This window comes from Podospora pseudocomata, chromosome 6, assembly GCF_035222375.1.
Source record: "Podospora pseudocomata strain CBS 415.72m chromosome 6, whole genome shotgun sequence".
NCBI classification, from domain to species: Eukaryota; Fungi; Ascomycota; class Sordariomycetes; order Sordariales; family Podosporaceae; genus Podospora; species Podospora pseudocomata.
Genome location: NC_085890.1, coordinates 3,077,735 through 3,105,683, shown reverse-complemented (window position 1 = coordinate 3,105,683; position 27,949 = coordinate 3,077,735). Strand labels below are relative to the sequence as shown.

General features: G+C 52.0%; 11 protein-coding genes across 11 annotated transcripts; 5 read left to right on the top strand and 6 right to left on the bottom strand.

Moving 5' to 3' along the window:
• Nucleotides 1–1,375: 1,375 nt before the first annotated feature.
• QC762_607870 (uncharacterized protein) lies at nucleotides 1,376–3,166 on the bottom strand (the record flags this gene model as incomplete). Its single annotated transcript, XM_062892468.1, has 2 exons — nucleotides 2,199–3,166; nucleotides 1,376–2,098 (listed from the first exon to the last, which is right to left on the bottom strand). The coding sequence occupies exons 1-2, from the start codon at nucleotides 2,280–2,282 to the stop codon at nucleotides 1,376–1,378; spliced, it is 807 nt and encodes a 268-aa protein (XP_062741021.1). The 5' UTR covers nucleotides 2,283–3,166.
• Nucleotides 3,047–6,239, top strand: QC762_607860 (uncharacterized protein). Its single transcript, XM_062892467.1, has 4 exons — nucleotides 3,047–4,034; nucleotides 4,094–4,313; nucleotides 4,370–5,577; nucleotides 5,640–6,239. Exons 1-4 carry the CDS (start codon nucleotides 3,806–3,808, stop codon nucleotides 5,807–5,809), a joined length of 1,827 nt encoding a protein of 608 aa, XP_062741020.1. The 5' UTR covers nucleotides 3,047–3,805; the 3' UTR covers nucleotides 5,810–6,239.
• Nucleotides 6,240–6,967: 728 nt separating this feature from the next.
• On the bottom strand, nucleotides 6,968–9,299 carry QC762_607850 (uncharacterized protein). Its single transcript, XM_062892466.1, is given in 3 exon segments — nucleotides 6,968–7,056; nucleotides 7,067–7,181; nucleotides 7,237–9,299. The coding sequence occupies 2 exon segments, from the start codon at nucleotides 8,333–8,335 to the stop codon at nucleotides 7,075–7,077; spliced, it is 1,206 nt and encodes a 401-aa protein (XP_062741019.1). The 5' UTR covers nucleotides 8,336–9,299; the 3' UTR covers nucleotides 6,968–7,056; nucleotides 7,067–7,074.
• Nucleotides 9,250–11,741, top strand: QC762_607840 (uncharacterized protein). The gene is made up of 4 exons (XM_062892465.1): nucleotides 9,250–9,591; nucleotides 9,653–9,939; nucleotides 9,998–10,185; nucleotides 10,237–11,741. The coding sequence occupies exons 1-4, from the start codon at nucleotides 9,533–9,535 to the stop codon at nucleotides 11,608–11,610; spliced, it is 1,908 nt and encodes a 635-aa protein (XP_062741018.1). The 5' UTR covers nucleotides 9,250–9,532; the 3' UTR covers nucleotides 11,611–11,741.
• A 296-nt stretch (nucleotides 11,742–12,037) lies between these two features.
• On the bottom strand, nucleotides 12,038–14,878 carry QC762_607830 (uncharacterized protein; the record flags this gene model as incomplete). The annotated part of the gene is made up of 3 exons (XM_062892464.1): nucleotides 12,038–14,438; nucleotides 14,566–14,660; nucleotides 14,727–14,878. 3 exons carry the CDS (start codon nucleotides 14,876–14,878, stop codon nucleotides 12,253–12,255), a joined length of 2,433 nt encoding a protein of 810 aa, XP_062741017.1. The 3' UTR covers nucleotides 12,038–12,252.
• Nucleotides 14,879–15,129: 251 nt separating this feature from the next.
• Nucleotides 15,130–16,131, bottom strand: QC762_607820 (uncharacterized protein; the record flags this gene model as incomplete). The annotated part of the gene is made up of 3 exons (XM_062892463.1): nucleotides 15,895–16,131; nucleotides 15,768–15,845; nucleotides 15,130–15,717 (listed from the first exon to the last, which is right to left on the bottom strand). Exons 1-3 carry the CDS (start codon nucleotides 16,093–16,095, stop codon nucleotides 15,130–15,132), a joined length of 867 nt encoding a protein of 288 aa, XP_062741016.1. The 5' UTR covers nucleotides 16,096–16,131.
• Nucleotides 16,132–16,337: 206 nt separating this feature from the next.
• On the bottom strand, nucleotides 16,338–17,933 carry QC762_607810 (uncharacterized protein; the record flags this gene model as incomplete). Its single annotated transcript, XM_062892462.1, has 1 exon — nucleotides 16,338–17,933. One exon carries the CDS (start codon nucleotides 17,931–17,933, stop codon nucleotides 16,338–16,340), a length of 1,596 nt encoding a protein of 531 aa, XP_062741015.1.
• Nucleotides 17,934–18,976: 1,043 nt separating this feature from the next.
• Nucleotides 18,977–20,850, bottom strand: QC762_607800 (uncharacterized protein; the record flags this gene model as incomplete). Its single annotated transcript, XM_062892461.1, has 2 exons — nucleotides 18,977–20,480; nucleotides 20,536–20,850. 2 exons carry the CDS (start codon nucleotides 20,848–20,850, stop codon nucleotides 19,020–19,022), a joined length of 1,776 nt encoding a protein of 591 aa, XP_062741014.1. The 3' UTR covers nucleotides 18,977–19,019.
• Nucleotides 20,851–21,454: 604 nt separating this feature from the next.
• QC762_0098880 (uncharacterized protein) lies at nucleotides 21,455–22,523 on the top strand (the record flags this gene model as incomplete). Its single annotated transcript, XM_062884169.1, has 2 exons — nucleotides 21,455–22,311; nucleotides 22,372–22,523. Exons 1-2 carry the CDS (start codon nucleotides 21,642–21,644, stop codon nucleotides 22,521–22,523), a joined length of 822 nt encoding a protein of 273 aa, XP_062741013.1. The 5' UTR covers nucleotides 21,455–21,641.
• A 1,082-nt stretch (nucleotides 22,524–23,605) lies between these two features.
• On the top strand, nucleotides 23,606–24,799 carry QC762_607780 (uncharacterized protein; the record flags this gene model as incomplete). The annotated part of the gene is made up of 4 exons (XM_062892460.1): nucleotides 23,606–23,698; nucleotides 23,753–24,027; nucleotides 24,081–24,391; nucleotides 24,464–24,799. 4 exons carry the CDS (start codon nucleotides 23,606–23,608, stop codon nucleotides 24,505–24,507), a joined length of 723 nt encoding a protein of 240 aa, XP_062741012.1. The 3' UTR covers nucleotides 24,508–24,799.
• A 1,360-nt stretch (nucleotides 24,800–26,159) lies between these two features.
• Nucleotides 26,160–27,611, top strand: QC762_607777 (uncharacterized protein; the record flags this gene model as incomplete). The annotated part of the gene is made up of 2 exons (XM_062892459.1): nucleotides 26,160–26,163; nucleotides 26,399–27,611. 2 exons carry the CDS (start codon nucleotides 26,160–26,162, stop codon nucleotides 27,349–27,351), a joined length of 957 nt encoding a protein of 318 aa, XP_062741011.1. The 3' UTR covers nucleotides 27,352–27,611.
• Between the last annotated feature and the right edge of the window lie 338 nt (nucleotides 27,612–27,949).

Sequence of the window (27,949 nt, the reverse complement as noted above, 5' to 3'; positions counted from 1 at the left end):
CTATGGTCACCATCAGTCAGCACCTTCCCGATACATGTTGAAAACTTAGCACTCACATATCTCGTCTTCCCAAACGGCACAAGAGAAGCATTCTCATAATCCGTATCAATATCAATCCTCTTCCCACTCCCATCCGTAGCCTCCAACCAACAAGTCCTGTTCTCCGGCCCATAACACGGCTGCCAATTCTTCATGTAGGGATAATGACAATTCAACCCCCCCTCCTCACCCTCCTGACCATTCTTTGGCGTCCCCACAATAGGATGCTCCTTGTACATAAACGACCTCTCCACGCCGCCCGTGCGGAGCGGCACATCCTTGTAGTCATCAGGATGGTAGACCATGCCACTGGAATACTCCTGAACCATGAGCCTGTCTCCATGATAATACTCACCAAATTCATTCTTGGTGATGGGAATAATCTTGGCTGTCACGAATTGCGGCTGCTCAGGGTCTGTGTGCGGGATGAGAGGCTTCTGGGAAGAAACAGCGCTGTCGCCGCCGGGGGAAGGGAAGGTGAAGAAGTTGAAGACTTGGACGATACTCGTCCATACCGAAGCTGCCTTCATGGTGAACGCATGCGGTAGGTAGGACGAAATTGCAGTCCAGAAACTGCGTTATTGGACTGGAGGCTGTCAGGTACCTATCCTCAGATAGCGTTATATACTTGGGCACGACAAATAATTGTCCGCTTCGGCGTGGTATCCTTCCGCTGTATGCTATGGCGGCTTGCTTGAGCACTGCCCTTACCCGAATCATTCAATTCAGCTCAGGAGTGAGCGCTCATCATCGCCCATAATGCTATCCCCTGCTACAACAGTGCATCAAATGACGGCGTTGTCTTGAGCTATCGTCTCGGCCGGCAAGTCCCTTCCAATAGCAAGCAATGATGCACATAACGAAGCCGGCCTTGGTCACCGCACATACAGCTGATTCACTCTCAAAGAGCATGATTGAAGTTGTATTGATCCATCGATGCAGCCAGCCATGTCTAGGTAGGATATGTCGTTGAAATTGAGTGATGATTGGCTCCGATTGGCTGCGGCGCAGTCCCCTCGGTGAATAATAGGGGCCACGGGCTGGCCCGGTGTGGCCTGAACCCTCCCGTGCAACCCTCACGAGCCAGAGCTCTGAACCGATCAGCGGGGCTGGACGCGGTGGACGGCATGGTATCCCCGAATGTGGACATTTTGTGGCTGACTGAGAGAAACCGATGTAACCAGGTTGTCAAAAAGCACAAGAATGGCATGATGCGCACGCTGCCCACCACATTGCAGCAACGCCTCCGTATCATGATAGGTCAATGGCCATGATGAGCAGGTGGGGTAATCTCAAACATGGCGGCTGTCACGGTTGTGTCGGTTCCTACACTACACTACTCCTCGATACCATAGCATTCCGTGATCTCCATCGCGTCCTCCTGCCCAGATGGTTCCCAACTGGAGATAGATTGGTTGCGATACTGCAGGTTTGGGTTTCCCTTTTCGGCCGCCCCCTTGTCCATCTCGCGCTTCCTTTCCACACTTGCATGCACCCACTCGAGATAACGCGGGTTCCCCGGTAGCACCATGTTGTCCGCCACAATCAGGGTCCCCGGCCCTACGACACCGAGCCGCTCACATAGCTTGAGGTCATCAGTGTAGGCTGGCTTGAAGTGGTCGAAGAAGGCCATATCGACACGAGAAATCTTCCCTTCCTCGTACAAGCGCCGAGTTCCTTCCGCGCCCGTCCCAACCACAACCCTGACATTGTCTCTGAGGCCGGCGAGGTCAATCAAGCTTGTGGCTACAGCAGCAAAGAGAGGACTCTTCTCGACACTGTAGTACTGCTTTCCACCAGCCTGTCTCATGGCATGTCCAAACATAATGGCCGAGTATCCAATGTAACCGCCCAGTTCGAGTACCACTGCAGGTCTGTGTCTAGCGATAATGTCGCAAACGATGGATCCTTTCATGGACCCGATGTTGATCAGACCTCTGACGGACCGACCGTAATCGTCGATGGCTTGCAGAACCTTCTGGGGGTTGCCTCTCAGATTCTCAAGATCCGGCCGAGCGTAGATGTACTCGAGGAGGGCAACTTCACGCCCATCGCCGAACTGTGTGCATCGTATCAGTACCTGACCTTGGCGGACCACTGACAGGCGCCATGGCATTGGATCACCTGTCTGTTGGTGGAAGGGCACGGGGCCTACTCACGAATTTCCCGTCCACTTCCCATGAGAGGTAGACGGCGTCAGGGTTGTACGTGGTGTGTTCCACGGAAACTGGAGTGGCACCCATGATGGTCACCGGACTGATTCGAGCTTGCAAAGTGCGTTACTGCTGATGTGAGAAGCTGCGTAGGGAGGGTAAACCGGCGACCTAGCTATCGAACTAGAATGGTCTTTTGTAGGGAGGATTTGGGTCGCAGTGGTGTGGTTGGTGTTGTACCTCTTTGAAAAACAGCTATAATATACGCCAGCTGAGTCATAGGGGTGGGAAAGCGCCAAAAGAGCCACTGTTGAGCTTTTCCTGTGTTTTCCGTGGTGCGAGGCGGTCACCAGCCAGTTCAGGCATCAAACGCAGCGATCTTGGGGATCTACTTCGTGACTTGGATATGCAGGCCTCCTGTGGCCGCACAAGTCGTGTTTCGTTGAGGTAAGATACAGTGACGAGTATGGAGGACGGCATCAAACCTGCATGAGCTGAGTCAACCCGGGAAGCGCCATATTGACAGCGGCAGATGGAGGAGGATCGACACGAGGCGTTTGGGCGTGATAGGCTGATTTGCGGGCGGTGACTGGACGTGAGCCATCAAGTTTGGCAGCTTGGAGTAGACGGTGGGGTTGCCAACGTAGGTATCGCACAGATGAGGTCGGCGACTTCGGCCATTCTTTGATGGTCAGATCTGCACAGGCATCGCTGAGGTCGATTCGATTTGTTGGGTCCCCGGTTGCCGAACATGGAGCTGTGGTCTGTGCTGGATGGGGGGCCATTGGGCCGCAGGTAGCCAATGGTGGTGGCCGTGGTTCCAGAAAGGGAGGTTGGCGAGACATGTGTTTGGTACAGTTGCTTCTTCACCGTCATCGACTGACGGATTTCTGGATCCAGCCGAGACACCTCAGTCGAGCCCTGTTATTTTTCGTCATTTGCGATGAAAGAGGAAAGGGACCGACTGGCACGCAATCCCATGTCCCAAAATATGGTTGCTCCGAAAGAAACCGGGATAAGGTGGGTCACATTTATCAGGACAATGGACAACGGAAGGCACGACGAGGAGGGGTTGGCGGTGAGGTGGCGCTCTCTGCCTGCCTGCCTGCTGAAGAGGAATGAGATGGAAGGAACGGCCCCGGCAGAAAGCCCCGTGTCCACATGTTGTTAGATTCCAGAGGGAAAGAGATAGATAGCCTATTTTGTTATCGGTGGGGTGAGTGAGATCAGGGCGATTTGATTTGCAATCGGGCCCATCACACACGGGTGGCAACCTTGTAGGGATATCGCCGAGAGTGTCGATTGCCATTGTGTTCTTTGCTGGCTTGGGGCTCTCCTGGGGGCCCGTTTGCTGGGTGTGTTCACCCTTCCATCTATCTGATTCCTTCCAGTCTCAGTTGCACCAGACACAACCTCAATCTCAATCACGAAGTTTCTGTTCCACTCCCAGTGTCTTGATTTTGGTCCGACACCGCATTCTCTTAAAGCAACGCCCGCCCAAAGTCGCTGGAAAGCCATCTGCAAGCGGGCTCTATTTCGGCATTTGTCCTCCCTCACCTCCTGCGTCCTTGTTGACGACTGACCACCCCCCCTCGCGTCTCCACTTCGCCAAGATGGTCGATAGGATAGAGGACGAAGAAATTCGAGATGATGTCGGAGAGAGGACCTCTCTGTTGCGCCAGCCTACCCTGAACCTTTCTCCAGAAACGCTGAATGCCGCTGCAAACGAGGAACAGGATGGTTTGGCTGCTTCAGATGGGGACCTCTCTCCGACTTCCACAGTAGGATCACAGCAGAGCTGGGACAACGGGCAATGGAAGAAGAATTTGGTGCTTCTGCTTGGTATGTTACTGCGTGAGATAGACCGCCAATCTATTCTAACGCAACGCCTCTTACGACAGGCGTCTTTCTCGTCAATTCCGATAGTGCCATCTTGATGGCCATGTTTCGAGACATTGCATCCGAATTTGAACAACTAAGTTCGGCGAGTTGGATCATCAACGCATACATCATTGGCATCATTGCTGCGCAGCCTTTGTACGGAAAGCTGAGTGATATCTATGGACGGAAACCACTTCTCTTGTTTGCATACATCTGCTACTGCGTAGGTGCAACGATAGCGTAAGTATGTCCCTCTGCTTTCTCTACTAGAATGTGAAGGCTAACCGGTACATCAGAGGCGCTGGCTTCTCGTTTTGGGGTCTATTGCTGGGAAGGTCTCTTTGCGGAATTGGCAATGCCGGCATTACAGTGCTCATCTCAACCCTCATCGTTGACCTGGTGCCCATGCGCGAGGTTGCGGTTTGGCGAGGCTACGTTTATGCCATCAACCAGATCGGCAGAGCTTTGGGTCCTTCCCTTGGCGGCATCATCTCTGATAGCACAAACTGGCGATGGGCTCTTCTGTACCACGTACCTCTCAACCTCACAGGGCTCATCTTTATTTGGGCAAAGATGTCGTTCCCCAAGCCAACTGCTCCAGACACAAAGGCAGTTGGGCGGAATCCGACAACCACCAAGGAGACTGCCTACGCCAAGTTCAAACGGATTGATCTCTCAGGATCAACCAGTTTGGCCATCGCCAATGTGTCTTTGCTCCTATTTCTTGACCAAATCGAAAAGGGCCCTGAAAACCTGGTCCACAACGCCATGGCCATGGTGCCAATGTCGACTTGGTTGGGATTCTTGGTAGTCTTTCTCTTGGTGGAAGCCTTTTGGTCAAGAGAACCAATCTTCCCTCTGAGGCTGCTGCGGAAGCGGAATGTTGTATCAGCCTACGCGATCCAGTTCGTTTTTACAGCTGCTCAAGTAGCGCTTTACACATCCATCCCGCTCTACTTCCGCGTGACAATGAGCGACACCAACACCACGTCCTCCCTCCGACTGCTTGTCGTGACATTGGGCACCGTTGCTGGAAGTCTCATCAGCGGCTATGTCATTAAACGGACCGGACTGTACCGTCTCATCACCAACATTGCGGCTATCCTGTCTAACCTCAGCTTTCTGGCCATCTTTTTGAGATGGCGGGGGGTGACACACTGGGGGGAGACTTTCTATGGGTTCCCCATTGGTGTTAGCTTTGGTGTCTCCCTGTCGGCAGCGTTCATTGCGCTCACATCAGGGCTTGAGTCAAGCCAGGTAGCGGTGGCTACTTCCGGGTTCTACCTCAGCATGAACATCGGGAGCCTGCTGGGTGTCAGCACTGCTTCCCTTCTCATTGCCTCTTTTGTGGAAAGCACCCTGAGAGACAAGTTGCCTGACCTGCCAGACAAGGAGCAGATCATCAGAGATGTGCTCTCCAACTTTGACGCCATTGATGGGTTGCCAGAGAAGATTGCGGATATTGTGCTCAAGGCCTATGAGAGGAGCTTTGTTAATGTTTGGTGTAAGTGTTTTTGCTTTTGAGACGTTGACTCACTTGAACTTTTGTGCTAACCGATATCTTAGTATTCTGCGTGGTGTTTGGTGTCATGGGGCTGATCGCCAGCTTTGTGATGAGGGAGGGGCAGCTTCATCAGTCGCCGGGTGCGTCCAAACCCAAGAGACCAGAACGGAGTCGAAGTCATCAAGGCTATGGTGCTGTCTCGGAGTCGGATAGTGAGGGCGATAACGCGTGATGGATCATTTCTGCAAAGTTGATGTATTGTAAGACAAGTTGGATCTGGTGGTTTACTGAGGAGTTTGGACATGGAAAAGAGGGTTTGGGTTGGGGATAATGGTAATGTCAGGATTAGCTGCGTTGGTATGGATGGGATCTGGTCGAATCTCCCTTTGACCTGAAGGTAGTCCTGTTTTCTTGACACATCAATTTTGCTTGATCTGAGAGCTCACATTGCTTATTGAAGCTGCTAATGCACCATGGTTCAAGGGTCCAACTTTGCTGCTGTGGGAGGTCGGACGGGAGAGAGTGCGTTATTCGACCACCGCAGGAATGGGTTTCAAAGATCTGGGAGACATCGCACAGCATTCCAGGGACGGTATAGGAAGGGGGGTTCCTGGAAGGCGGTCAAGGTGAAACATTTGGTCGTCATTCAGAACAGTGATCCACACAACCCCGCAAAGGTAGCAGCCAAGGATAGCTAGTTGATGAGACAGCAATGAGAGCGAATGGGTGAGACTCAAAGAATGATCTGACAACAAGACCGAGCCACCGGTCTGTCTGATAGACGCGCCTGCGTTTCCGCGGAGTCACTTCAGCGCAACGGATGGCTGGTAATGATGGCCGCCGAACTTGGTACCCCACCAGAGAACCCTCCGTCCCATCCCGTATCCCTCACCCGGCCCCGGCGACGTACCTGTACACTGATTGTGGAGGCTGCATTGCACCCTAGAATACAAGTACGGTTACATCATGATCTCCCCTAACTATCCCTGTCCTATATGATCGACAGTTGCCGCGCCCGCGCCGGCGCGCCGGGGCGGAGCTAGGAAGTGTGTACATGTATGCAACCATCTCAAGTGGGTGATGATCTGCAGAGTGCAGAAAGCTGAAGTTCTCGGTCTGCCCACCTCAACGTGGATTGATCGTGAGAGATTGATTGGAAAGGCAAAAAGAAAAGTACGAGGTTGGGGGAATTTGGAAGAAGACGTGGAAATTGAGTGCTTATGGCGTTGATGCTGTAGGTGCGGATGGGGTTCAGCGGTATCATCTCGGATTCAAGCCTTTGGTGATCTCAGTGGCAGGAAAAGTGGTCTGAGATAGTGGCACGCCTTGAAGGTGCAAGTGGTTAATCAGCATGTGTGGCTTGCTGCAGTGGTGGGCGGGCACATGAAGGATCAATGTTGGAAACGTCATGCAATTGGCACATTATGGTCTATCAAATTGTGCAAGATAACACAGCCAGCTGTGCAGAGAGATCCTTCGCTGGTCCGACATTTCCCTTCACTCGTTGGGGTGATGCACCTGATCACGTCCCTCCGCTTCGAGCTCATCAATAATGACAATGCCACTGTCCACCCTCTTGAGGCTTGGCTGCAGCCAATAAATGTCTGTTTCCACATTTAGCACGGATGTTGGCTGAACTTGATGAAAACGAGTACTCACGGTAATCAAACTCAGGATTCTTCCAAGACTTCTCGATGCTGAGACCGGCCTTCAGAGATACCCCGTCCACCGTCTCCCTTGTCCACTTGCCACTGCTGATGATTGGTAATCTCTCCCCTTCCTCCAAGGTGATGGTTTGTCCCCTAATTGTTGCCGTGAGAGAGCACGTCGTGGTGAGATATGTCTGGTATCGTTGACGCTCAGGTAACCATCTTCCCTCAAACTTCCAATTGTTGTCATCAAAAATACGGTCAACCTCAACCCTATCGATGCCCTCACCCAATAGCTCCCGTGCATACTCCAGCGCTTGTTTCACCCACCGGCGGGAATACCCGCCTGGCACATCGTAAGCAGCCTCAATTTTCGCCGCATCTTGGCATCCATCAACCGCCAGTAGAAAGCCCGCCACATTCTGGGGAACACCTGTCTCAGGAGCTTGGGTAAATGAGCTCAGGAACCTCACAGCAGCATCCTGCTCGTCATTCCCGATGCTGCTGCCGAGAAACATGAGTGTCCTCCGATAGGCGGCAATCTCGGGACTGGCGAGCCAGTTTGCTCCGTCGTCATAAGTTCCGAAGAGAGCGCGGACTTCGATATGCCGAAACGTGACACGCCTTTTCAAGGCAACAATAGACCGTTCCAACAAGGCCTGGTCTACGTCGAGGGCGTAGTAAACGAGTGGATAGCTGATGTAATTGTCGATAGCTGATAGAAATTGAGCTGTCTTGGTCATGTTGCCTGCTCCCAGCTCGATGAGCATGTCGGTACCTGTGGAAGCCACTGTTCTGGCAATGTCGTCGACCCGTTGCTGCAAAAGTTCATCTTCTATTCGGTATGGGTAATACTCCGGAGCTTCCAGAACATCGTCGTACAAGACTTGACCCTTCTCTCCCCACAAAAGCAGGGAAGGAAAGGACTTGGACCCTTGTGGTTGGCTGAGGCCTTCAAGAATCTTGGAGTCCAAGTTATGTAGCAGTGATTCCTGAGAGGAGCGAATATCGAGAACGTCGGGGCCTTTGGGAAGTGGAAGGTCGTGCGAGTGTCTTAGAATGTGTTTGTCCAGGGGACGGGTCATGGTGGATGTGACTGAAGTGGCCATTGCTGTGGTGGTTGCTTCTGTTGAGCTTGCAGGCTATTAAGGAGAAGATGGTGTAGGGGTTCAAGGCAGTAGCGGGCAGTTGTGTGACCACCTTGGCCGTATATAAAAGTCCACCCTTCTGGTGTCGTCTCCCAGCTTCAGGAGGGTCCCTGCCACTTGCGCCAGGATGCCAGTGGACCCCTATGATCGACCACACATAAAGTGTCGCTCTGGCCGAGAAATGGAAACGATCTTCCTCATGCACGCAGGTACGAGGTCACGGCAGGAAAGGGTACCTGGCTGCCTCGTCCGAATGCTTACATGGTCCACCGAGCCATTGGGGGGTGGATGATGCAATTGTTTCATTTTAGATGTGCAAATATTGCGGTGAGGTGAGTTCGCCAGATTTGTGAGAGAGCGGGTTGATAGCAAGTCAATGACGACAACTGTCTGATTGGTGGTTGTTCGCTGCTGACAAAGGATGCTGTTTTCTCCTTGATCAAGTTCTCGATGCTGATTCGGACAATGGGAGAGATTCAACCATGGCGATGTGCATTGTGTAGTTTGGCGACCCTTTCCCGGGGTATGTCATGATACATCATCCAGCTATCCAGCTGGCCTCCGGGCCGGCCAGATACCGGAAGGAGCCAGCGGCATTAAAAGTTCCCAGCTGAGGACCGGGAAATAGATTTGCATCAGTTGAGTTCGGCGAATGAGAGGTCAAAGGCATGTTTTACGGCAGAGCTGAATGACCTAGATTCTGAAAGACTGGAGCAAAGGCAAGCGCGCTTGAACTCTTGCCGACGACGGCAAAGCAACCGTGGAGGATTCATGGGTAGGCACAGTCATGACGGAATGAGGTGACTTGGTGGTGGGGAAGGTGAGACATGGGCGGAGGGGTAATTACATGCCATGGCTTTGGATGGCAGGAACCCCACGTAGTAAACAGTAGTTCTTTGAACCTGCTCTGCCACCCTGCTCAAACCACGTCACCGCCTGGAATGACAATCACCTAAAGACGGCCCGCTTGATCTGCGGCCCGCCAGAAACTATTTGGCAACCGGGGACTCCGCGGGCCTCATCGCAGCTACCGCCCGAATTGACCAATGATATCGGTCTATACCCACCCTCCAAGTCCCCGGAACACCGCGGTGCGTCCATGATAAACATCACGCATCGACAGCAAGCCCGTGTTCTGATTATCCGATACTGCACAACATGTCTCCTCCCGCCTCCACCAAAGTCGACCTGCTCATCGTCGGCGCTGGGCCTGCAGGGTAGGTACACTGCCTCTCCATATCGTCTAGACTATGGCTTGTCACTAACACCGTCTTGTAGTTTGGCATTGGCAAACTGGTTCCGTGGCGCCAACATCAAGGTGCTTATTGTCGACAAGAAGCCAGGCCCAACACCTCGTGGGCAAGCAGAGGGTCTCAAGAGTACGACCAACGAGATCTTTGACTCTTACGGTATTGGACCTCAAGTCACGGCCGAATCATGGAGGCTCGAGGAAATTGCCTGTTGGGGCACACGAAAAGATGGAGGTGAAGGCATTGTCAGAGAACAAGTCATTCCGGACAAGGTCGCCGAACTTGGCAAGCCTCGGGAGACGATGCTCCAGCAGTGTAAGAATATTCTAGTGTGGATTTTACCCCCCCACTCACAGGCTAATCTATGTTGCAGCACGAGTTGAGCACCACATGCTTCACAATATTCTCTCTCATGATAATATTGAGATTCGGTACAGCACGGCTCCAATCTCTGTTGACGTTGACACATCTTGTGTCCATGAAACAGATACATTTCCCGTGTCTGTCTCCCTAGAAAAGGTTACTACCAACACAAATACTACTAATGGGGACACTACTAACGTAAGACCGCCGTGATCTGTGAAAAGTATCGTTGGCTCACATTGTCGACAGGGGACTAACTGCCATGCCACAAATGGGCACCATATCAACGGGCAGAACGGACATCAACCAGATGAACATGATGCTCCCTCGGATAAGATCTCGGCCAAGTACATCGTCGGCTGTGATGGTGCCCGCAGCTGGCTCCGCAAGCAGCTCGACGTCTCTTTGGAAGGAGATCTGACAGACTCGGTCTTTGGTGTGGTCGATATGGTCCCCAAGTCCAACTTCCCAGATATTCGAAGGGTCTGCTATCTACGCGCCGCATCTGGCACCATCCTCCTGGTACCTCGCAGCAACAAGGAGGTTAGGATGTACATCCCCGTGGAGAGCGGCACAGCCCTCCCTGACCCCAAGGACCTGACTTTCGACCGTGTCATGGATGCGGCTCGCAAGATCATTGCTCCTTATACAATGGAAGTTGGTTCTGTCTCGTGGTGGTCAGCATACCGGGTGCGTCAGCGGGTGGGCAATCACTTCTCTCGGCTTAATGAGCGGGCTTTCCTGGTTGGTGATGCTGTTCACACGCACTCGCCCAAGGCGGGTCAGGGCATGAACACGTCGATTCAAGACGCGTACAACCTTGGTTGGAAGCTTAGACTTACTCTCAAAGGAAAAGTCCGTTCCTCTGGCGCACGGCAGGACCTTCTCAGGACGTATGAGTCTGAGCGACGTCCAGTGGCACTGGACCTCATTGCGTTCGACAAGGGCTTCCTAAAACTGTTTGCAGCTCCGTCTGCACAGTTTGATACTGAAATACTACAGGCCTTGAAGTTCACGACTGGGTTGTCGATTCGTTACCCACCTTCTTGTGCTGTGCAGTTGCCCAAGGGTATCGAGCAGCTGGGACCCAGCCTCCTCAAGGCAGACCTGGTGCCGGGAAAGAGGCTTCCCGACTTCAGAGTGGTATATCAAGCTGATGGGGTGCCAACTTGGATGCACAAGAGATTGAGTGCCACGGGGCAGTTCAGGGTCATGATTTTCGCTGGCGACATCTCGGACTCTACTACGTCCAAGAGATTACATGAAGTGGGCAAGTATTTGGGCGAGAGCAAGTCTCTGAAGCATGTCGTGATGCCTCAGTCGGAACAAGAGCCATTGGTGGAAGTCTTGGTTGTACATTGTGCTGAGCGGGATCTGGTGGATTTTTTGGCACTGCCGGAAGTGTACCGCCCTTGGAGCGACGAGAGCGGGTATGATTTTTGGAGGGTGTTCGCTGATGTGGAGAGCGTGCATGATGGTCATGGCAGAGCATATGAGAGGCTTGAGATTGACCGACAGGTTGGCTGTACGGTGGTGGTGAGGCCTGATGGATATATTGGTGCCGTTTTGGAGGTTGATGATGTGGAGTGCGTGGAGAGATATTTTGAGGGGATGAATGTATGATGATTGAGCATTTGGAAGACGTGTAAGAGATGGATGTTCATGGTGACAAGATGGTATTTAATTCCGAACATATATCGATTTACAAATAAAGCTGCTACCAAAGGATAGTTGACATCCAGCAAGGACTTCCCAAGTATGGAAGATGATGTACTCATTTGACAGGCGTTTGAACAACTTTTTCAAACCCCGAATACGCTTTTCCGTGAAGCAATGGAGCTTCGTAAATAGCTGGGATTAAATTTTTACCACAAAGTTTAAGGGCTCCTTTTGCTTTACACTACCAATCATTCATAAATCAAGTCAAGCTCAAAGCAAATATGGCGTGCACTGCTGCATTTTTCCCCCAGATTTAGACCAACTACTCATTGGTTACCCCTGAGATATTGAGGAATCGTCCCTAGTCTCATCATTCTCTTGAACAAATTTGATTGGGAATAGGCGGTAATAGGAGTCCTAACCGCAGGGTGCTGGGTTGTTGTTGGTGGTGGGGATTCAGTACAAGACCTTTCTGCGTTTAAGGAAGAGAGTGACAAGTGGATGACGGTTGACAAGAACGAATTAACTTTTTACAACAAAACACACCCAAGATTAAGTGCTATCCCTAGAAGCACGCAGCGAAGTTAGGCAGTATACCGTTCAGTTCTACGTATCCATCATCATGCTCGCCATCAGCAGCTCCTCCAGCCCAAACGGCGAAAAGTCCATCGGGTCCCCGTGACCGTAAAAGTTGGGGCCGCCTGGAGTCAACCCTGTTGTGAAATTCCCCGGATGGATAAAGTCACCGCAGACGTCCGTCGGTCCAAATGTTGACCATGGGTTTGGTGGTGGTTGTGGGGGACCAATACCGGGTATGTTGACGAGGAGTGGCGATGATGACACGGCAGCATCACCAGTAACACCAGGAAGTCTTTGCATGGCCACCGTAGCCAGGTCATTAATACTGGCACCATTGCTCCCTTGGATGTGTGACAGTGGTTGTTGTTGTTGGCGCCTATCCTGCGGATGCTCGTTCGGTCTCCCATGCCCAGCCATCAGACTCTGCAGGGCTGTCTCAATCCGAGCCAATTTCCCCTTGAGGTTCTCCATGCCCCCCCAGAATGAAATGTAACGGTCAATGGTAAGTTTCAAAAGGTCAAGGTTGGAGATCGTGAGCCGTTTGTTGAACGATGCGGGCCCAAAGACTTTGCAGGCACATTGTGCCGCGGCTCCAAACCAGAGAGTGTTGACGAGGAAAGGGTTGACGAATTTGTAGTGGTCCCGAGAGCTGTTGCGGACCACGGTGACGATCTCATCCGAGGCGTTGATGTAGTTGGACCACTCAGAGTTGGCTTGCTGAGCGTCTCGTGGGTCGTTGTTTCCTTCTCCCTGCCCGCCATCGTTGAAACCCTTTTGGTGGGCTAGCCATGGTGTTCGAGCACAGATCTTGTGATGATAGATCATGAACCGACAGAGCTGCGTCATCAGGTGGAGGGAATACTTGTCGGCATGTTCCTGTCTTGGGTTGATTCCATCGGGACTGCTTTGAGCCGAAGCTTTTGGTCGAAAGTCAAGAGTCTCCCCCTGGTAGACGAGACTGGTCGGAAAAGAAGTGACGGTGCAGTAGAGGGTGTTGGCCATGATGTTGAGTTCGTCTTGGTTGGTTTCCGCGTGGCTTTCGTTCATCGACTGCAGAGCCGATCCCACTGGATACACGATGCGCTGTGTGTTGCGCATCAAAGAGTTCATCACTATGAACCAGGCCTTGGCGCTCTGGTTGCCTGACTGGGCAAGTTGCTTCCACCTGAGACTGCAGTCCTGAGCAAGAAAGCAGCTTTCCTGGTATACGTCATTGAACCAACAACTGTCTGGCACTGGGAGCATGGTGAGGTTCATCTCAGGGTCTATGGCCGTCGGCAGTCGTCGAATAGTGCTGGCAAAGACGTCCATTTCCCAGACAGCCCACCAAGCTCTTCTCCGTTCTTCCATCAACGACCAGCGTTGGATGTTGACCGGGTTCTTGTCTTTGACTGGGTCATGGTTTGCATCAACCATGTGCAGGTGCAAGTCGTACGAATATCTGATGCAGTCACCAAGCTTCTTCCACGACCGAGAGCGGACGCTCATGGTGAGTTGGTAAAAGGTGACAAGAACACCTGCTTGTAGAAGCCAGAATGGCGGGGGATTGTCGCCATAACTATCGACTGATTCGTCCAGCTTCGAGTAGGCAATCTTTGCAAAGTAGGTCGGACTTGGGCAGTCCTCAAGATCTTGGCAATGTCTGGTGGAGAAGGAGAACATGGCAGCTATCAGCGCTTCGGCGTCCGAGTGAAACTGCATCATGGCGAACTTGGGTTCAATACTCCCTGGCCGGAACAGGGTGAATGATGTCATGTTGGTGAAGTAGGACTCCATCAACACATCGTATGTTGCTCTTGATATCCGAAGAGCATCACAAACCGTCTGGATGGTGATGGGAATGGCATTGTCTTGATGGCCAGGTGAAGCGTCCACTGTGGAAGGAGATTGTGGGCGTGTCTGTGCTTCATGAGACGGGTACATGATCCGAGAGAAGATGGGGGCACTTGTTGGCTGAATTCTTACTGACGATTCACCAGTTGAGAGAGGCGAGGTCACCTCTCGCCGGGAACGGAGGTCATCGTCTGCTCGAGTACGGGAATCATCGTGACTTGTGCCATAAGTCGGAGATGATACTGCAATGGAACTGCGCCGAGCAAGATCGAATGATGTGGTATGCCGATGTCCAGTGGCATTCAGGGATGGGCCATGACTGACACTGCTGGACACAGACGCTTGATCAAGTCTTCGACGCTTGTTGCCTTGAAGAGGGCCTGAATGAACATATGTAAGTACTTGAACTTTCGCCTTTACAGATTTGATGAATACAATCTCATCAGATATCATTCACTACATGAAAGAAGGCATATAATGAGGCGTATCACTGACAAAACAGCTTACCACCAGTCTTTGGACCGGGCTTCTCGGCGTGAGTTGGATATTCACATTGTCCACTGAGCTTTTGGCAGAGCGAGCAGACAGGTAGTTGACGGTCACTGCCATTACGTCATGCGGTCAGTCAAGAGGTCGAGGTTGGAGACGACAGATCCACACATACATACCATTTCACCTTTCTCCTCTTGCAAGCGTAGCACGCGAGTTTGGCCGCAGACGCGTCGGGCAGCGATGGTCCTGTCTCTTGCTGTGGATTTGGGTGTGCCTGAGGTTCCGCCATGGTTCGGGGGTAATGTTGGTCGCGAAGTGAAGACGGCATATCTCACCTGCTGAACAGGTGCCCGGGCAGTGTGTTTATGAAATCTGCCCGAGGGCCGCATGGTTGTTTTCGGGGAGTTTTGCCAGAGACGGACGAATTGCGACTGCCGCTGATCGCCACTAGCGCGGGGTAGCGTGGCCTTGAACGCCCGCTAAGCGAGTTAGCCATGTTAGCGTCCCCAGGTCACTGGGTTCACTTGGCTGATGGATTGCGGGGTAGGTATCATGAAGAATCTGGGTATTTTTTCTGCCTCACTCAAACACCATCTTGTTGCTAATCGACCCCAACCCATCAATTGACACCTCAACCACGTCCCCATTCTTCAAGAACCCCTTGGGTTCCATGAAAAGACCTACTCCGCTCGGGGTCCCGGTTTGGATAACCGTTCCCCTCCGCAGTGTCCTTCCACGGCTGAGGTGAGAGATAATCTTGGCCACCGAAAAAATCATGTCCGACGTCTCGGTCTGCTGCCTCACCTGCCCATTGACCTTGGTGACTAGCTGGAGCTTTTGCGGGTCTGGAATCAAGCCAGGGGACACGATACAAGGCCCAATGGGGCAGAACTTGTCGAAGGATTTGGCATAACAAAACTGGCCACCTGATGTCTCTGGCAGCTGGAAGTAGCGCGCTGAGATGTCGTTGCCAACCGTGTATCCAAGCACGTATTTCAGGGCGTCTGGCTCGGGAACATTCTTTGCGTCTTTGCCGACGACCACTGTCAACTCACCCTCGTAGTCGAGCATGCTTTGAGCGTCAGGGTGGACTGGTATGTCCTCATTAGGCCCAGCAAGAGCATCGGCTGGTTTGGTGAAGAGAACAGGATACGGGGCAACTCGTAGCTACACTGGTCAGTGGCAGTCCTTCATGAAGACATGGGTGGGGATCATACATTGGCTTCAGTGGCGTGCTTCTGATAGTTGAGTCCAATGCACATAATCGCATGTACTTGGGGCAAAGGACACAAAAGCTGAAAAACAGGTTAGCTGACGTTCTCATGTCACATGTGAGCAACGCACCTTCTGGATCTTGTCTATTTTCCCAGTGCCACGGAAACCATTGCCAACATCACCCTCGAGGACTTCAACCTCCGCGCCGGCGAGACTGACACCGGTTGGTCTGGTCTTCAGGTCACCAAACTTGGTGGACCCCTGGGCGTTGACAAACCTCACAAGCCGTTGAAATGATGCGGCTGCTGCCTTCTGAACGCGGAAAGACATTTTGGTGACTTGGGTGCTTGGATAACAAATGTTGATGTTGATCCAATGATTCTTCAAATTTGGCGTCGTTGACAGCTTGCATCAATTGCCGAGCTCCACCGTCGGACCAATCAGAATTGGCCCGTGCTGGGGAGACCACCTACCGAGGGACACGACGACAGCTGGAAGATCCTCTACACAACTGGAGACAAAAGTGCTTTGAGGAAGCGAAAAAAGAAATATTCATACACAAGGCTATGTACCTACTCCTTCGGTAGCTCGTACTGAGAAAACACCTCTGCCCTGGCAGCAGCATACTCTCTCAAAATCGTCGCCTTTCGTGCCTCTGATCTCAGTGTGATAGTAGCTGGAAAGTCCTCCGCGCACACCAAGAAACCTGAGCAGTATCCAGTTTCATGGCTGACATCTGGTGGGATCTCCCTCCCGGAGGCATCCAGCCCAGGCCCAATGTTAAAAGCCCACACCAACTTGGCAACCGCCAAAAACAAGTTCCTCTCGGCCAAGTGAATGCCAGGGCAAATCCTCCTCCCACTGCCATACCCATAATGATCCCGGTTGTTGTAATCACCGCCAGCCAACTCCGACGCCAACGCCGTGTACCCCTCGTAGTTATCTGGGTTGAACACATCCGGGTTGGGAAACCTCTTCTCATCCATATGCATCCCAAAAGCATTGATAAAGATATCACTCCCCTTGGGCAAGTACATCCCATCAACCCAATCATCCTCCGCCAACGAATGAGGGAACGCCAACGGCGTCACCGGCCTCCACCGATGCGCCTCCTTCACACAGGCCGCAATGTACGGCAGCTTCTCATAATCCTCCCAAGTCGGCGTCCTGTCCTCCCCAACCACAGCATCAATCTGCTCCTGCGCCTTCTTGAGCACCTCCGGCCACTTGGTCATGGCATGAATAAAAGCAATAATCAACGAGCTCGTCGTATCCGACCCCCCCTCCATCACCGTCCCGCACAAAAAGTACAACCCATGCTTGTCCAAATCCAGCTTCTCCAACCCCTGATCCAAAACCTTGTCCAGAAAACAATCCCGCCCTCCCAGATCCCTATGCCGTTGAATCCCCTTCTCCACCCACTCCGAATACAACTCTGTCATCTCCTTGCCCACATTCTTCGCCCTCGACCTCCAATTCCCCAGCAAACCCTCCGGCACCAGCTTCAGGAAAGGAAAGATGTCCACGGGTGGTGTATTCCCCGCCTCCATAACCTTGCTCCAGTTCTCCATAAGACTATACAACCGAACCATATGCTCCGTCTTGATACTTGGTGTCCTCGTCCCGTAGATCAAACTCATGATGATACTGTTGCTGAACCTCTTTGGATGCTTCATATGCCCTTTCGGCTCCGTAACAAAATCATGCAGCATCTGCACCGCCTCCGCGTTGACAACTTTGACGTGCTGCTTCGCTACCATGCCCTCCATGAAGTACTGGTGGACTAGCTTGCGGCATGTCCTCCAGCGGTCGGAGTACTGCATGAGTAAGAGGTGATCACCTTGGGCGATGAGATCGGCTACATGGCTGGGCGGGCGGCGAGAGTAGAGCTGGGACTTTTTGTCGACGAGCTGTTTGATCAGGCGAGGAGAAGAAATGACGATGGAGGTTCCGGGGCCGAACTTGAGGGAGTAGATCTCGCCGTATTGTTTGGCCCATTTGGCGAATTGGAGGTGGGTGCGCTTGGTGGGGATCTGATGGAGGTTGCCGATTAGGGGGAGGGTTGGGGGGCCGGGTGGGAGACGTGGGTCCCGTTTGCCGGTGAAGAGGAGGATGTAGAGGATGGAGAGGGCGAGGGCGGCGCCGCCGGCGAGGAGGAGGACGCCCATTGTTGAAAGAGTTGGAGTGGGTGTGATGCCCAACTGATGGTGGTGTCGGGTTGTTGACAATGGAGGAGAGATGAGGTCAAAAAAGGGGGTAAGGTAAACAAAAAGCTGTCGAAACGAAAAAAAGAGTGAGAGGTTCAAAGAGCCCTACCCTTCATCTCAAACCAAAGGCGAGCCTCGAGGTCTCTTTAAACCTTTTCTCTCTTGCCTCGTCCCCCTGTCAGTCGTCGGGACGTTCAGCCACCCCTGAATTCGGCATGGTGCACATGTCTGGTCTGGCGGCGACACGCACTTGCCATGTGTGTGCCAACCATGGTACCAACCTGTCTAACCATGTCCTCTCGTCTCACCCTGCACGCACCGAACCAACCAGGCTACCGGCAATATCATCAGCTAGGTGGATGGGCCCCGGCCAAATCCTCACTGGCCAACACCATTCGGTCCTACCCGGCTAGCGTCCTTCGGGGTATTTCCCCGCATTTTCGAACCACACCAAAAGCCAAGAATGTGGGGGAAATCTGGGGTGAATCCGGGGAAGTTGGGGAACATCACGGGGTAATCGGCCACCATGTGGGAGAACTAGGAACCCGTGGGAGACCAAGTAGGTGTCATGTCAATCCAAAAGCTCTCTATTGGGCCGAAGGATAGATTTTTGTTCGTGTTGGGTTAAAAGATACAGGCTGAATTGCGCGGACAGAACAATGACAGAACCTTTGGGCAGGCATCCCACAACTGGTCCGACACAAGTTGGCAGCATACAACCCCGGCCTTTTAGCGTAAGGCATCACAATGCACCTGTGTCAACTTGTCTTGTAAATGTCGTCCACTGTCTTACTTCGTAAGTGGAATATGCGCTCAAACCATCTGAGTGGACACTCTCCAGTTGATCTCACCTCCATGATGCCCATTCCTCAACCAGCAGGTCATCCGTTGGGTCCATTTTGTGTGAAAAAAGAAGAGAGAAAATGCCTGATCAAACCCGCAAACAAATGGAGGTGAGAGATAAGCGAGGCTAAGGCGTGTGATGATGCAATGACACGTCAGGTGTAATATTGTGTGAACTGTGTTTATTATCTTATCACGGTCGGCTTAAAGACACAAGACTTTCCGCAAGACCTTTTCCAGCTTTTCCTGCGGGTTCGAAATCATGGACTTTGACCGCCAAGCAACGAACCTATCTGGGCGAACCAACACACAACCGTCCTCCTCCACCTCCCTGCGCTTCGCCCAGTCAAAATAGACATCCTCATAGTCCTCCTTCCAGCCAATCGAGTAACTCACAATGTCCACCCCCACGGCCTCGGCGGCGTTGGCCGCAGCTTCCTTCCACTTGTGGCCACCAGGCCCGGTGAGAAGACAGAACCGCCCATGGCCAGCAAGATCAATAGTCGAGAACTGCTTGCCCGGCTTCCGTGTGTTCAACCAGGCGTGGGGTAACCTCATGCCTGGGTAGCTGGAGATGAGACGTTCACGCACAGCGTCCTCAGGCAGAGCCGGAGCTTCTGGCTCATCCCCATGATACACGGCATTCGACCGATACTGTTGGTTCATCTCGATGCCTAACCCATGGAATTCGGTGCCCGTGTTCTCGATGCCCGCTTGGAACTCTTGTCGCCTCTTCCTGCCAACTTCGCCCTTGTCCTCAAACTCGGCCAGAATAGCTTTCCTCTTCTCCAAATCGGGTTCCAACATGCCGATAGACTTCATCCACAATGCATGGTCGCGAAGACCTTGGTTGGCCCGGGTGATGATATCTACACCAACCGGTTGACGCTCGGTGCTGTAGGTATCGAGGAGGCTGGGACCTGCGCGGCGAGACATGACGTAATCGAGCTTCCATGCCAGGTTGAAAGCATCCTGGATGCAAGTGTTGGACCCCAGACCGTTGAATGGTGGATGGCGGTGGACAGCATCGCCCAAGCAAAAGATGTTTCCATCTGAATAATACTCCGCAACCGTCTCATTGATCATCCATTTGCTCACGTCCTTGATCTCGACATCAACCGACTCGTCCCCGATGAACTGTTTGACCCGGGCAATGTACTCTTCGTTCGAAGCAATCATGTCGTCACCCTTGACATCGGCACCGGGGGGTGGGAGAAAGATAAACATCCATTCGTCCCACGGCCGAACCATTCGGACAATGCAGGCCCAACCCCAAGCTGGATGTTCCTTCTCCGGCTGGAAGACCCAGTGTAGATTTCCGGTTCGGTTCTTGACGAGATGTGAAAGATCGGCCTTGAGGAGCACGTTGAGTGCCAATCCTTGCCCAGGTTTCTTGATGAGGGGAATCTTGAGCTCGCGGATGACTTGGCTGCGGGCGCCGTCGCAGCCAAACAGAAAGCGTGACTGGATCTTGTACGTTTTGCCAGAAAGGTTGTCTTTGACTTCGCTGATGATAACGTCTGGCTCAGGACGCGTGAACGACACAAAGGAGGTGTCGAATCGCAAGGTCCAGCCAGTATGGATTGCTCTCCGCGTGAGAATTGGCTCGAGTTCGGTCTGAGGAAGGTCGACGTGGTCACAAGGGCTTGCCGCATCATAGTCACCCTGTATCACAAGACATCAGCAATTGGCCGGAAACTGTGTCAGTGTTTTGACAAACCTTGCGTTTCGGATCGTTGCCCCAAGAATAGAGCCTGGCGTATTCATCGCCGGCCATGGAATGGCACCATCTTGTGTGCACCATATGGTTCCCCGCAGCGCCTGCATCGATGCATTGCCGGTCCAGTCCAATGTCTCTCAGGCATTCCAGGGCAGCCATGTTGGTGATATGAGCTCTGGGCGTATGCGCCGTGCCAGAAGCGGCCGAAATGATGATTCCTTTGCGCCCATAGGATGAGAGGAAGCATGCCAGAGCAGCACCCGCAGGGCCTGCTCCAACAATGAGGAGGTCGGTCTTGATGATCTCGTTGGCCATTGTAAGTATCGCGGCGATCGAAGTTTAGAGGAGAAGCAGAGACAGCCCAGCAAAAATTCGAAACACCTTGATGACTTTGGATTGTTTATGTGAGGGGCCGTCCAACCCCATACCTGGTTGTCAGCGGGGTCGTTCAGGGATAAGTATCATTCAACATCGCCATGTCAGCTTTGACAAAGCCAACGGAGTAAACAACCCCACAGTTTCTTCGCAAATCGCCCGTGCCAAGAACGGCGGATGGCACATCGGGGACGGGTAGCTATTAACTCGCAGGCCACCGAAGACAGCTGGACAAGGTGACAGGCGAGACACATGGTCGCGGCGGCTTCTCTGATGCAGATACCTGGTAGGCGTGAAAAGGAAAGGATGGGTGGTTGCAAATATGCACAGCTTGCAAGGATAGTTGAGCCTCACTTAGAGGTGGCTTTGCCAACAACACAAAGGGCCCAAAACAGGAAGCGAAGAGTTGTGATACGCCATGATCAACCTGCGTACACAGTGAAAACGTGATTGCTGGAAAAGGACAGCCGGAAATTCACTAGAGAGACGTGCTGTGATGCCACTGAGCAGTGAAAAGGGGTCAGCTTGACTCGCCGCAGACCCACCTTGTGACTGCCAAGCAATGATTTGCCCCGAAGAACGGTGCATCTCCCGGGCGAACTAAATACCCCGTGCTTGTCGGTGGAATCAAAGTCGACCATATCTCAATGTCTTCGCCCCGCTGAGAAGATCAGATTAGATCTTTCTGACCAAACACACCTCAAACGACCTACCAGACGTCCATCGCCAACATGACGGCCGAGCAGCAGATTCCCAAGATCAAGCTTGTGCGTATTGCACATGTGTACTACACCCATGCCGATCTCGACAAGGCACGCGAGTTTTTGGCCGACTTCGGCTTCACGGTAGCCGACGACAGAGGTGATACAGTATACTTCAAGGGCTATGGGACCGAGCCCTTTGTATACTGTGCCACCAAGGGCGCCGAAAATGAGTTTGGTGGTGCTGGATTTGTTGTTGAGTCCCTGGAGGATTTGGAGCTCGCCTCCAAGACTCTTCCCAAGGCGACCCCAGTCCACGATTCCGATGCGCCCGGTGGCGGCAAGCGCGTAACCTTCAGAGATCCTGTCGATGACTTCCCCTTCCACCTGGTGTATGGGCAAACCCCCGTCGAAAAGTCAGCACACCTGCCCGAGCTGGAGTACAACTTCCCCGAGAACAAGCATCGGCCCGTCAACAAGACACAACGGTTCAAGAAGGCACCAGCGGCCGTTCACAAGTTGGGCCATGTTGGGTGTTGCGTGACCAACTTTGCCAAGGCGTTCGAGTTCTACACCACTCGGTTCAACCTCAAGCCGAGCGACATCATCCACGAGCCCAACGGGAAGGACGTCTCTACTTTCCTTCATTTGGACAGGGGGATGGAACAGGTCGATCATCACACTTGGTTCTTCTTTGAAGGTTAACATCCATGCCCAGATCTCGTTGGTGGCAAAACAACTGACTGACCAATGACTTCAGGGCCCAAATACCACGTCCACCACTCGAGCTTCGAGGTACACGATTTCGATATTCAGTCGTTGGGCCACCAATGGCTTCGGGACAAGGGCTACGACTTGGTGTGGGGTGTTGGCAGACATGTGCTTGGGTCGCAGATTTTCGATTACTGGTGAGTTGGCAGTGTTGTTTGCGAATTAGCTTGATGCGTAGAGATGCTGACTCGGTGCCAGGTACGATCGATCGGGCTTCATTTTGGAACATTACGTAGACGGCGACTTGGTGGATGAGACAACGCCAATTTCGAGATCAGAGGCTGGGCCAGACAGTCTGCATATCTGGGGACCTCCTCTTCCGCCGACATTCTTGCAGTGAAGAAGTTGACCGGTCCGGCTCGCCGGGAGAAGAGGAGAGAATTGGATGTCGGAGGAAGAGCTACGGGTGCACGGGACCAGGAGCGGTGAGGGGTAAGGCAACAGTTGCCCCCCATGGGAAGGATGCTTGCAGGTTGTTTTTTCCCAAGTGTAAAATAAAATCATGTTTGTCTGCATTTTTCATCTCCAACTGGACCCCACTTTCGGCTGGCAGCTTTGTGCTTGTGCAATATCGACAGGGCCAGAGTCAAGGAATTCATTCTTAACACCGGTCATATGCCGAACCTACAGCAAACAATGCGATCTCAAAACCGGGGGGAGATGACCACAATGGGCTATTTTCTTCTTCAATCTGATATTTCATTGGTGGTTGATCTTGTTCGACATCCCCCGGCTGGAAAATGTAACGTCGGAGGGAGCAACTCCATGGCGATTAGTGCCGCCCATTCCAAGACGTTGAAACCGTTGCGATGCTCCACACATTCCACTTCACTCCAGATTCTCATCGACATCTTCTGATCGACTCCCTCTGCAGCTGTCGTTGCCAAGGCGAACATCTTCCTAGGTTCGCCGCCACCGTCTCCGTCCCATGTCACCCTTCCAGTTGCAGTAACTACCACCGTCAACAAGCATCGGCCAAGTATACCGAGCCAGGTTCTGCCATGATTTGGTTGGCTGCAAGAGACGGTGGACACTTCCACTGTCGGGTCGCGAATCCGTCTGAGGTTGTTGAGATTCCATGTTGGCCGGTGTTGTTCAAGAACAAGATGTGCTTCTCGGCCCTATCCGGCCGAGGAGAAGTTCTATAAAAACGAAAGAAACCATCCTGTATCTTCATTCAACCATCACTCGCAAGATCAGTTCTCGACAGTGTCTCTATCACAATGAAGGTTCTCGCTACTCTTCTCGCCTCAGTCGGCTTGGTAGCCGCCCACGGCTATGTTGACAATGCCACCATTGGCGGCCAATACTACCAAGTGAGTTCCATCTGATCATTCTTGACATGCTTCGAGATGCTAACAGTGTCACAGTTCTATCAGCCTTATATGGACCCCTACATGGGCAACAACAAGCCCCAGAGAGTCTCTCGCTCCATCCCCGGTAACGGTCCCGTCGAGAATGTCGACTCCATCGATGTCCAGTGCAATGCTGGCTCTGTTCCCGCTCCTCTCCACGCCCCTGCCGCTGCTGGTTCAACTGTGACCCTTCACTGGACTCTCTGGCCTGACTCCCACATGGGCCCCGTCATTACCTACATGGCTCGTTGCCCCGATAGCGGTTGCCAGAACTGGTCTCCTGGTACCTCGTATGTGCCACGTTGTCCGAATGTTGTGAGGATAAATGCTAACCTCTCTAAAGGGCCGTCTGGTTCAAAATCAAGCAAGGTGGCCGTGAGGGCACCTCCAACAACTGGGCTGCCACCCCTCTCATGAAGAGCCCCGCCACTTACCAGTACACCATTCCCTCTTGCATTCGTCCCGGCTACTACCTTGTCCGCCACGAGATCATTGCCCTCCATGCTGCTTGGGCCTACCCTGGTGCTCAGTTCTACCCCGGTTGCCATCAGCTACAGGTTACTGGTGGCGGTTCTACCAACCCCACCAACTTGGTCTCCTTCCCCGGCGCCTACAAGAGCACCGACCCCGGTGTTACCTATGATGCTTACAAGGGTGAGTCGTAGCACTTTTACCTTTTTGTTCAAAAATGTTGTGAAATAGAGACTGACATGGATCTGTTTATAGCTCAAGCCTATACCATTCCCGGACCTGCCGTCTTCACCTGCTAACTGGCGTGTTAGTGACAGCGTTGGACGATGATATGGGGTTATAGACTGTTGGTTTCAATTGAATGCCGACTCAAGGCATGATGGTGACTGTGGATGGGCTTGATGATGTTCACTTCTTGGTACATATATTTTAGCATTGATCTCTTCCTCTCTTCCAACTCATGGTATAGGAGAGAAGATGGAGATCTACCCCTTTTAACATTGCTATTCTTAGTAAAACTTTCACAAACAAGATGAAATTGAGTCTGCGACGATCATTCGAATGGACCTGAAATTCGGAACCCTATTATGACGGCGAGGCAGCTGGCCAAGTTCCAGGGGAAAAGCATGACATATGAACATCTGAAGCTGGTGTTTACCGTGGCTTGCAAGTTTGATACCTATTTGAAGAAGGTTAGGGTCCGGATGATTTCTCGGATGATCAGATTGCAAGGTGGGCTGGGATTCGTTAGATTGGGTATTTTTTGACCTTCCTTTCAGCTGAGTTTCTTTGTATTCGCGTCTTCGGCTTATCTTACTCAAGCGACCCAAAGACCCAACTTCTTCGTAACAGCTTTAGGATGCATTTTAGGTAACTTGGGGTTACCTGTTAAAGTTTTGTTCTATTATCATTATCAACCTGCACGGCCGAACCTGTGCTCCTCTGGTAAGACTGCAATCTTTGAGTTTGGACTTTGCTCATCCGACACACAACTGTCTTTCTCGGTCACATACACACATTCTAAGTGAAAGCGAAGTCTTCAACAAATGTAAGACATATGGCTAGATCCAGCATTTGCAGGTTGTCATCAAGAAGTAAGAACTTGATTCGCTGTCATACCATTCCACTTCGGAGTCAGTTGGTAACTATCTACCTACCTTAACCCAGCGCCCCTTGCTTCAGAGTCATCCTGACTGACCAGTTCACAGTTGACCATCCCTTCTTTCACAATAGTAGTCATGCATACCTATATTTACCAACATATATTTATATTCCATGCTCCATCCACTGGTCCTGCTCTTGTTTTGCATTGCTTTGTTGGTCTGCCTGGGCGTTTAAATATCTAATTTCAGCATTCTAACTCTGTGGTATTCCTTGTATCCACCAATTGCCTGCATATACTGGAAAGGCCTGGCTGCGCAATGAGCATATGTGGTGATACCTTAGCTAAATTGTGTTGTGATACTTGCCCATGTTCATGGATAGGTACCCAGACAAAGCTCTTGAGGGGGTGGTTATGGATTTGTTTGTTGGCTTGTCCCTTGTTTGTTGAAGCTGCGGCCATGGAAGGAAAAGAGCACCAGATTGAAAGGATGTCCAGAAATTCGGCTTATATACTACATCCCCCGTTCTGAATTGTCTGCTCACTTGAGTGGTTTGGGTGGTCAGTGGAATCCAAAGGTGATAATTGGTCATGTGGAAGCAACTCCGTCGTGCCTTCCCACAATGGTGGTCCCACGTTGCCGACAGGCACCCACGTTTGTGGCATGGTCGCCTTCCGGAAAGAGCAATATCTGTTGCCAGTGCCGTCTATCGAACCCATCCAGCTAATTTCCTGCCTGGAATCTTTTCTGGCCTTCTGCATGTTCGCCAAACCCGCCACCTACTTCACAGTTCGTCACGGTCATCTGTCGCATCCACGTCACCACGGACCCAACAGGCAAATTCCAACATGGGTAACTTTCGTGTTTACTATTTATTGATTATCTTTGATTTTGTGTTTTTTCTCCCGGCAATCGACCTCTGTCCCTTCAGGCACCGATTTGTGAAACCAAGGCTTGGAAAACAATCGCAGAGTCATGATGCATTCAGCACTGTGGCTCAATCTGTCTTCTTAAATACATCGTTTGTTGTGCTAGTTGGAGAGCCTAATGAACAAGACTAAATGCTAATCTATCTGTGTCTTATTAGATGCCCAGGCTGCCACGTCGCTAGAAAACCTGCGAAACCCTTCCAAAAGATCGCGGAAGGATTTCCAGAGCGACAGCGTCCGATCCACCATCGGAAAGATCGAACCCTTGGATAATCCGCGGAAGAGCTTCCCATTCCTGTTATGGGATGGGAAGGAAGACGAAATACCGACATTTCTCCCGCTCCCATCGACCCCTGTGCGGTTTGCCAACGAGCTGCCGCAACTCCTGGCGCGAATTGAGGACCACGACGCGGACCGAGACAAAGCGCTGGCATACGCCGATCATGTTTTGTCGCTTCCACGCGACAATAGAGATTTTTTGCGAGTTGTGTATGGGGTTGATGGCTCAGCTGAGTGTCACTCTGACATGAATGATGTGTATGGTGCATTTGCAGTTTGTTTGGACAAACGAACAAAAGAGGGGGATTTCTGTGGAGAAGCCCAGGGGTTCTTTGTGAAAAGGGCACCGTCCATTCAGTGGTTAGAGCTGATGGCGATCACGGAAGCGGTACACCAGACTGTGCTGAGGTTACGACTATCAACTTCCCACCGCCGTGGTGAACTCTACATATTCAGCGATTGCGCCAATGTGCTGAGTTTTCTGAAGAGGGAGCCTAACAGCACGCTTCGCGAGAAATTGATCTTGACGCCGGTTTATGACTATCTGGTAGCACTATCACAAGAGTTGCACCAAAGGGGCATCGGATTGATTATCGCCTGGATACCAGGACACAACCACCACATCACATGTCATGCGCGAAGCGACAAGAAATCACGGAATCTACGGAGGCAATGTCAAAAGAGGCTGCATGAGCTTCGCGATCAGGCTGCGACAGCTCCAAAGCCAATTGCGTACTTCGCACCATCGAAACACAACTCCATATATGGCCAATCCTGCATGCAAGAGACACAGCAGCTGTCGAGGACTTCGAGAATGCCTACCCTTATCTGAGCCTTTTCAAACCATCAGAAATCTACGAAGTGCTGTATGAGTACTACATTGCCGCGGTTGAAGCAGGGACAGAGACTGCGGAGCAAGTTCGGTGTCGAAGGGAGGATCTCTTAAGGATTATGTGGCGAAGATGGGGATAAAGAAGGACTACTCACGGATACACACGGGCACCTGGGAGATACGCCGAACTTTGATTTCTGTAGACTATGTAACGAGAATGCTTGTAAGCATAGCTAACCGGCCTTGATGCGGTTGCCTCGTCGAGTTGAAAACCTCCCCTACGACGTGACAGCCATGTGCATGAAATGATGAGATGGAAGGCAGTGGCCTCCATGTTGCTTCTGGAAAATATCCCGACCAAGGAGCACAGTTTACAGAGGTTATAAAGGGCATATCAGTGGGGGACATGTTGCCCAAGGGCGTGACAAAATGGTGCTTGACTTCGGAATTGAACCGTCGGCCTCCTGTGCCCCAAGTTTGTCACGATGCTCCTCACATGTTGAATGATGCATATTACACAATGTCAACATGTAACAACTCTTGCATCGGTTGCATTATGAGGGTTTTGGGTTTGAAGGGAAAGAAGTGCAGATCCTAT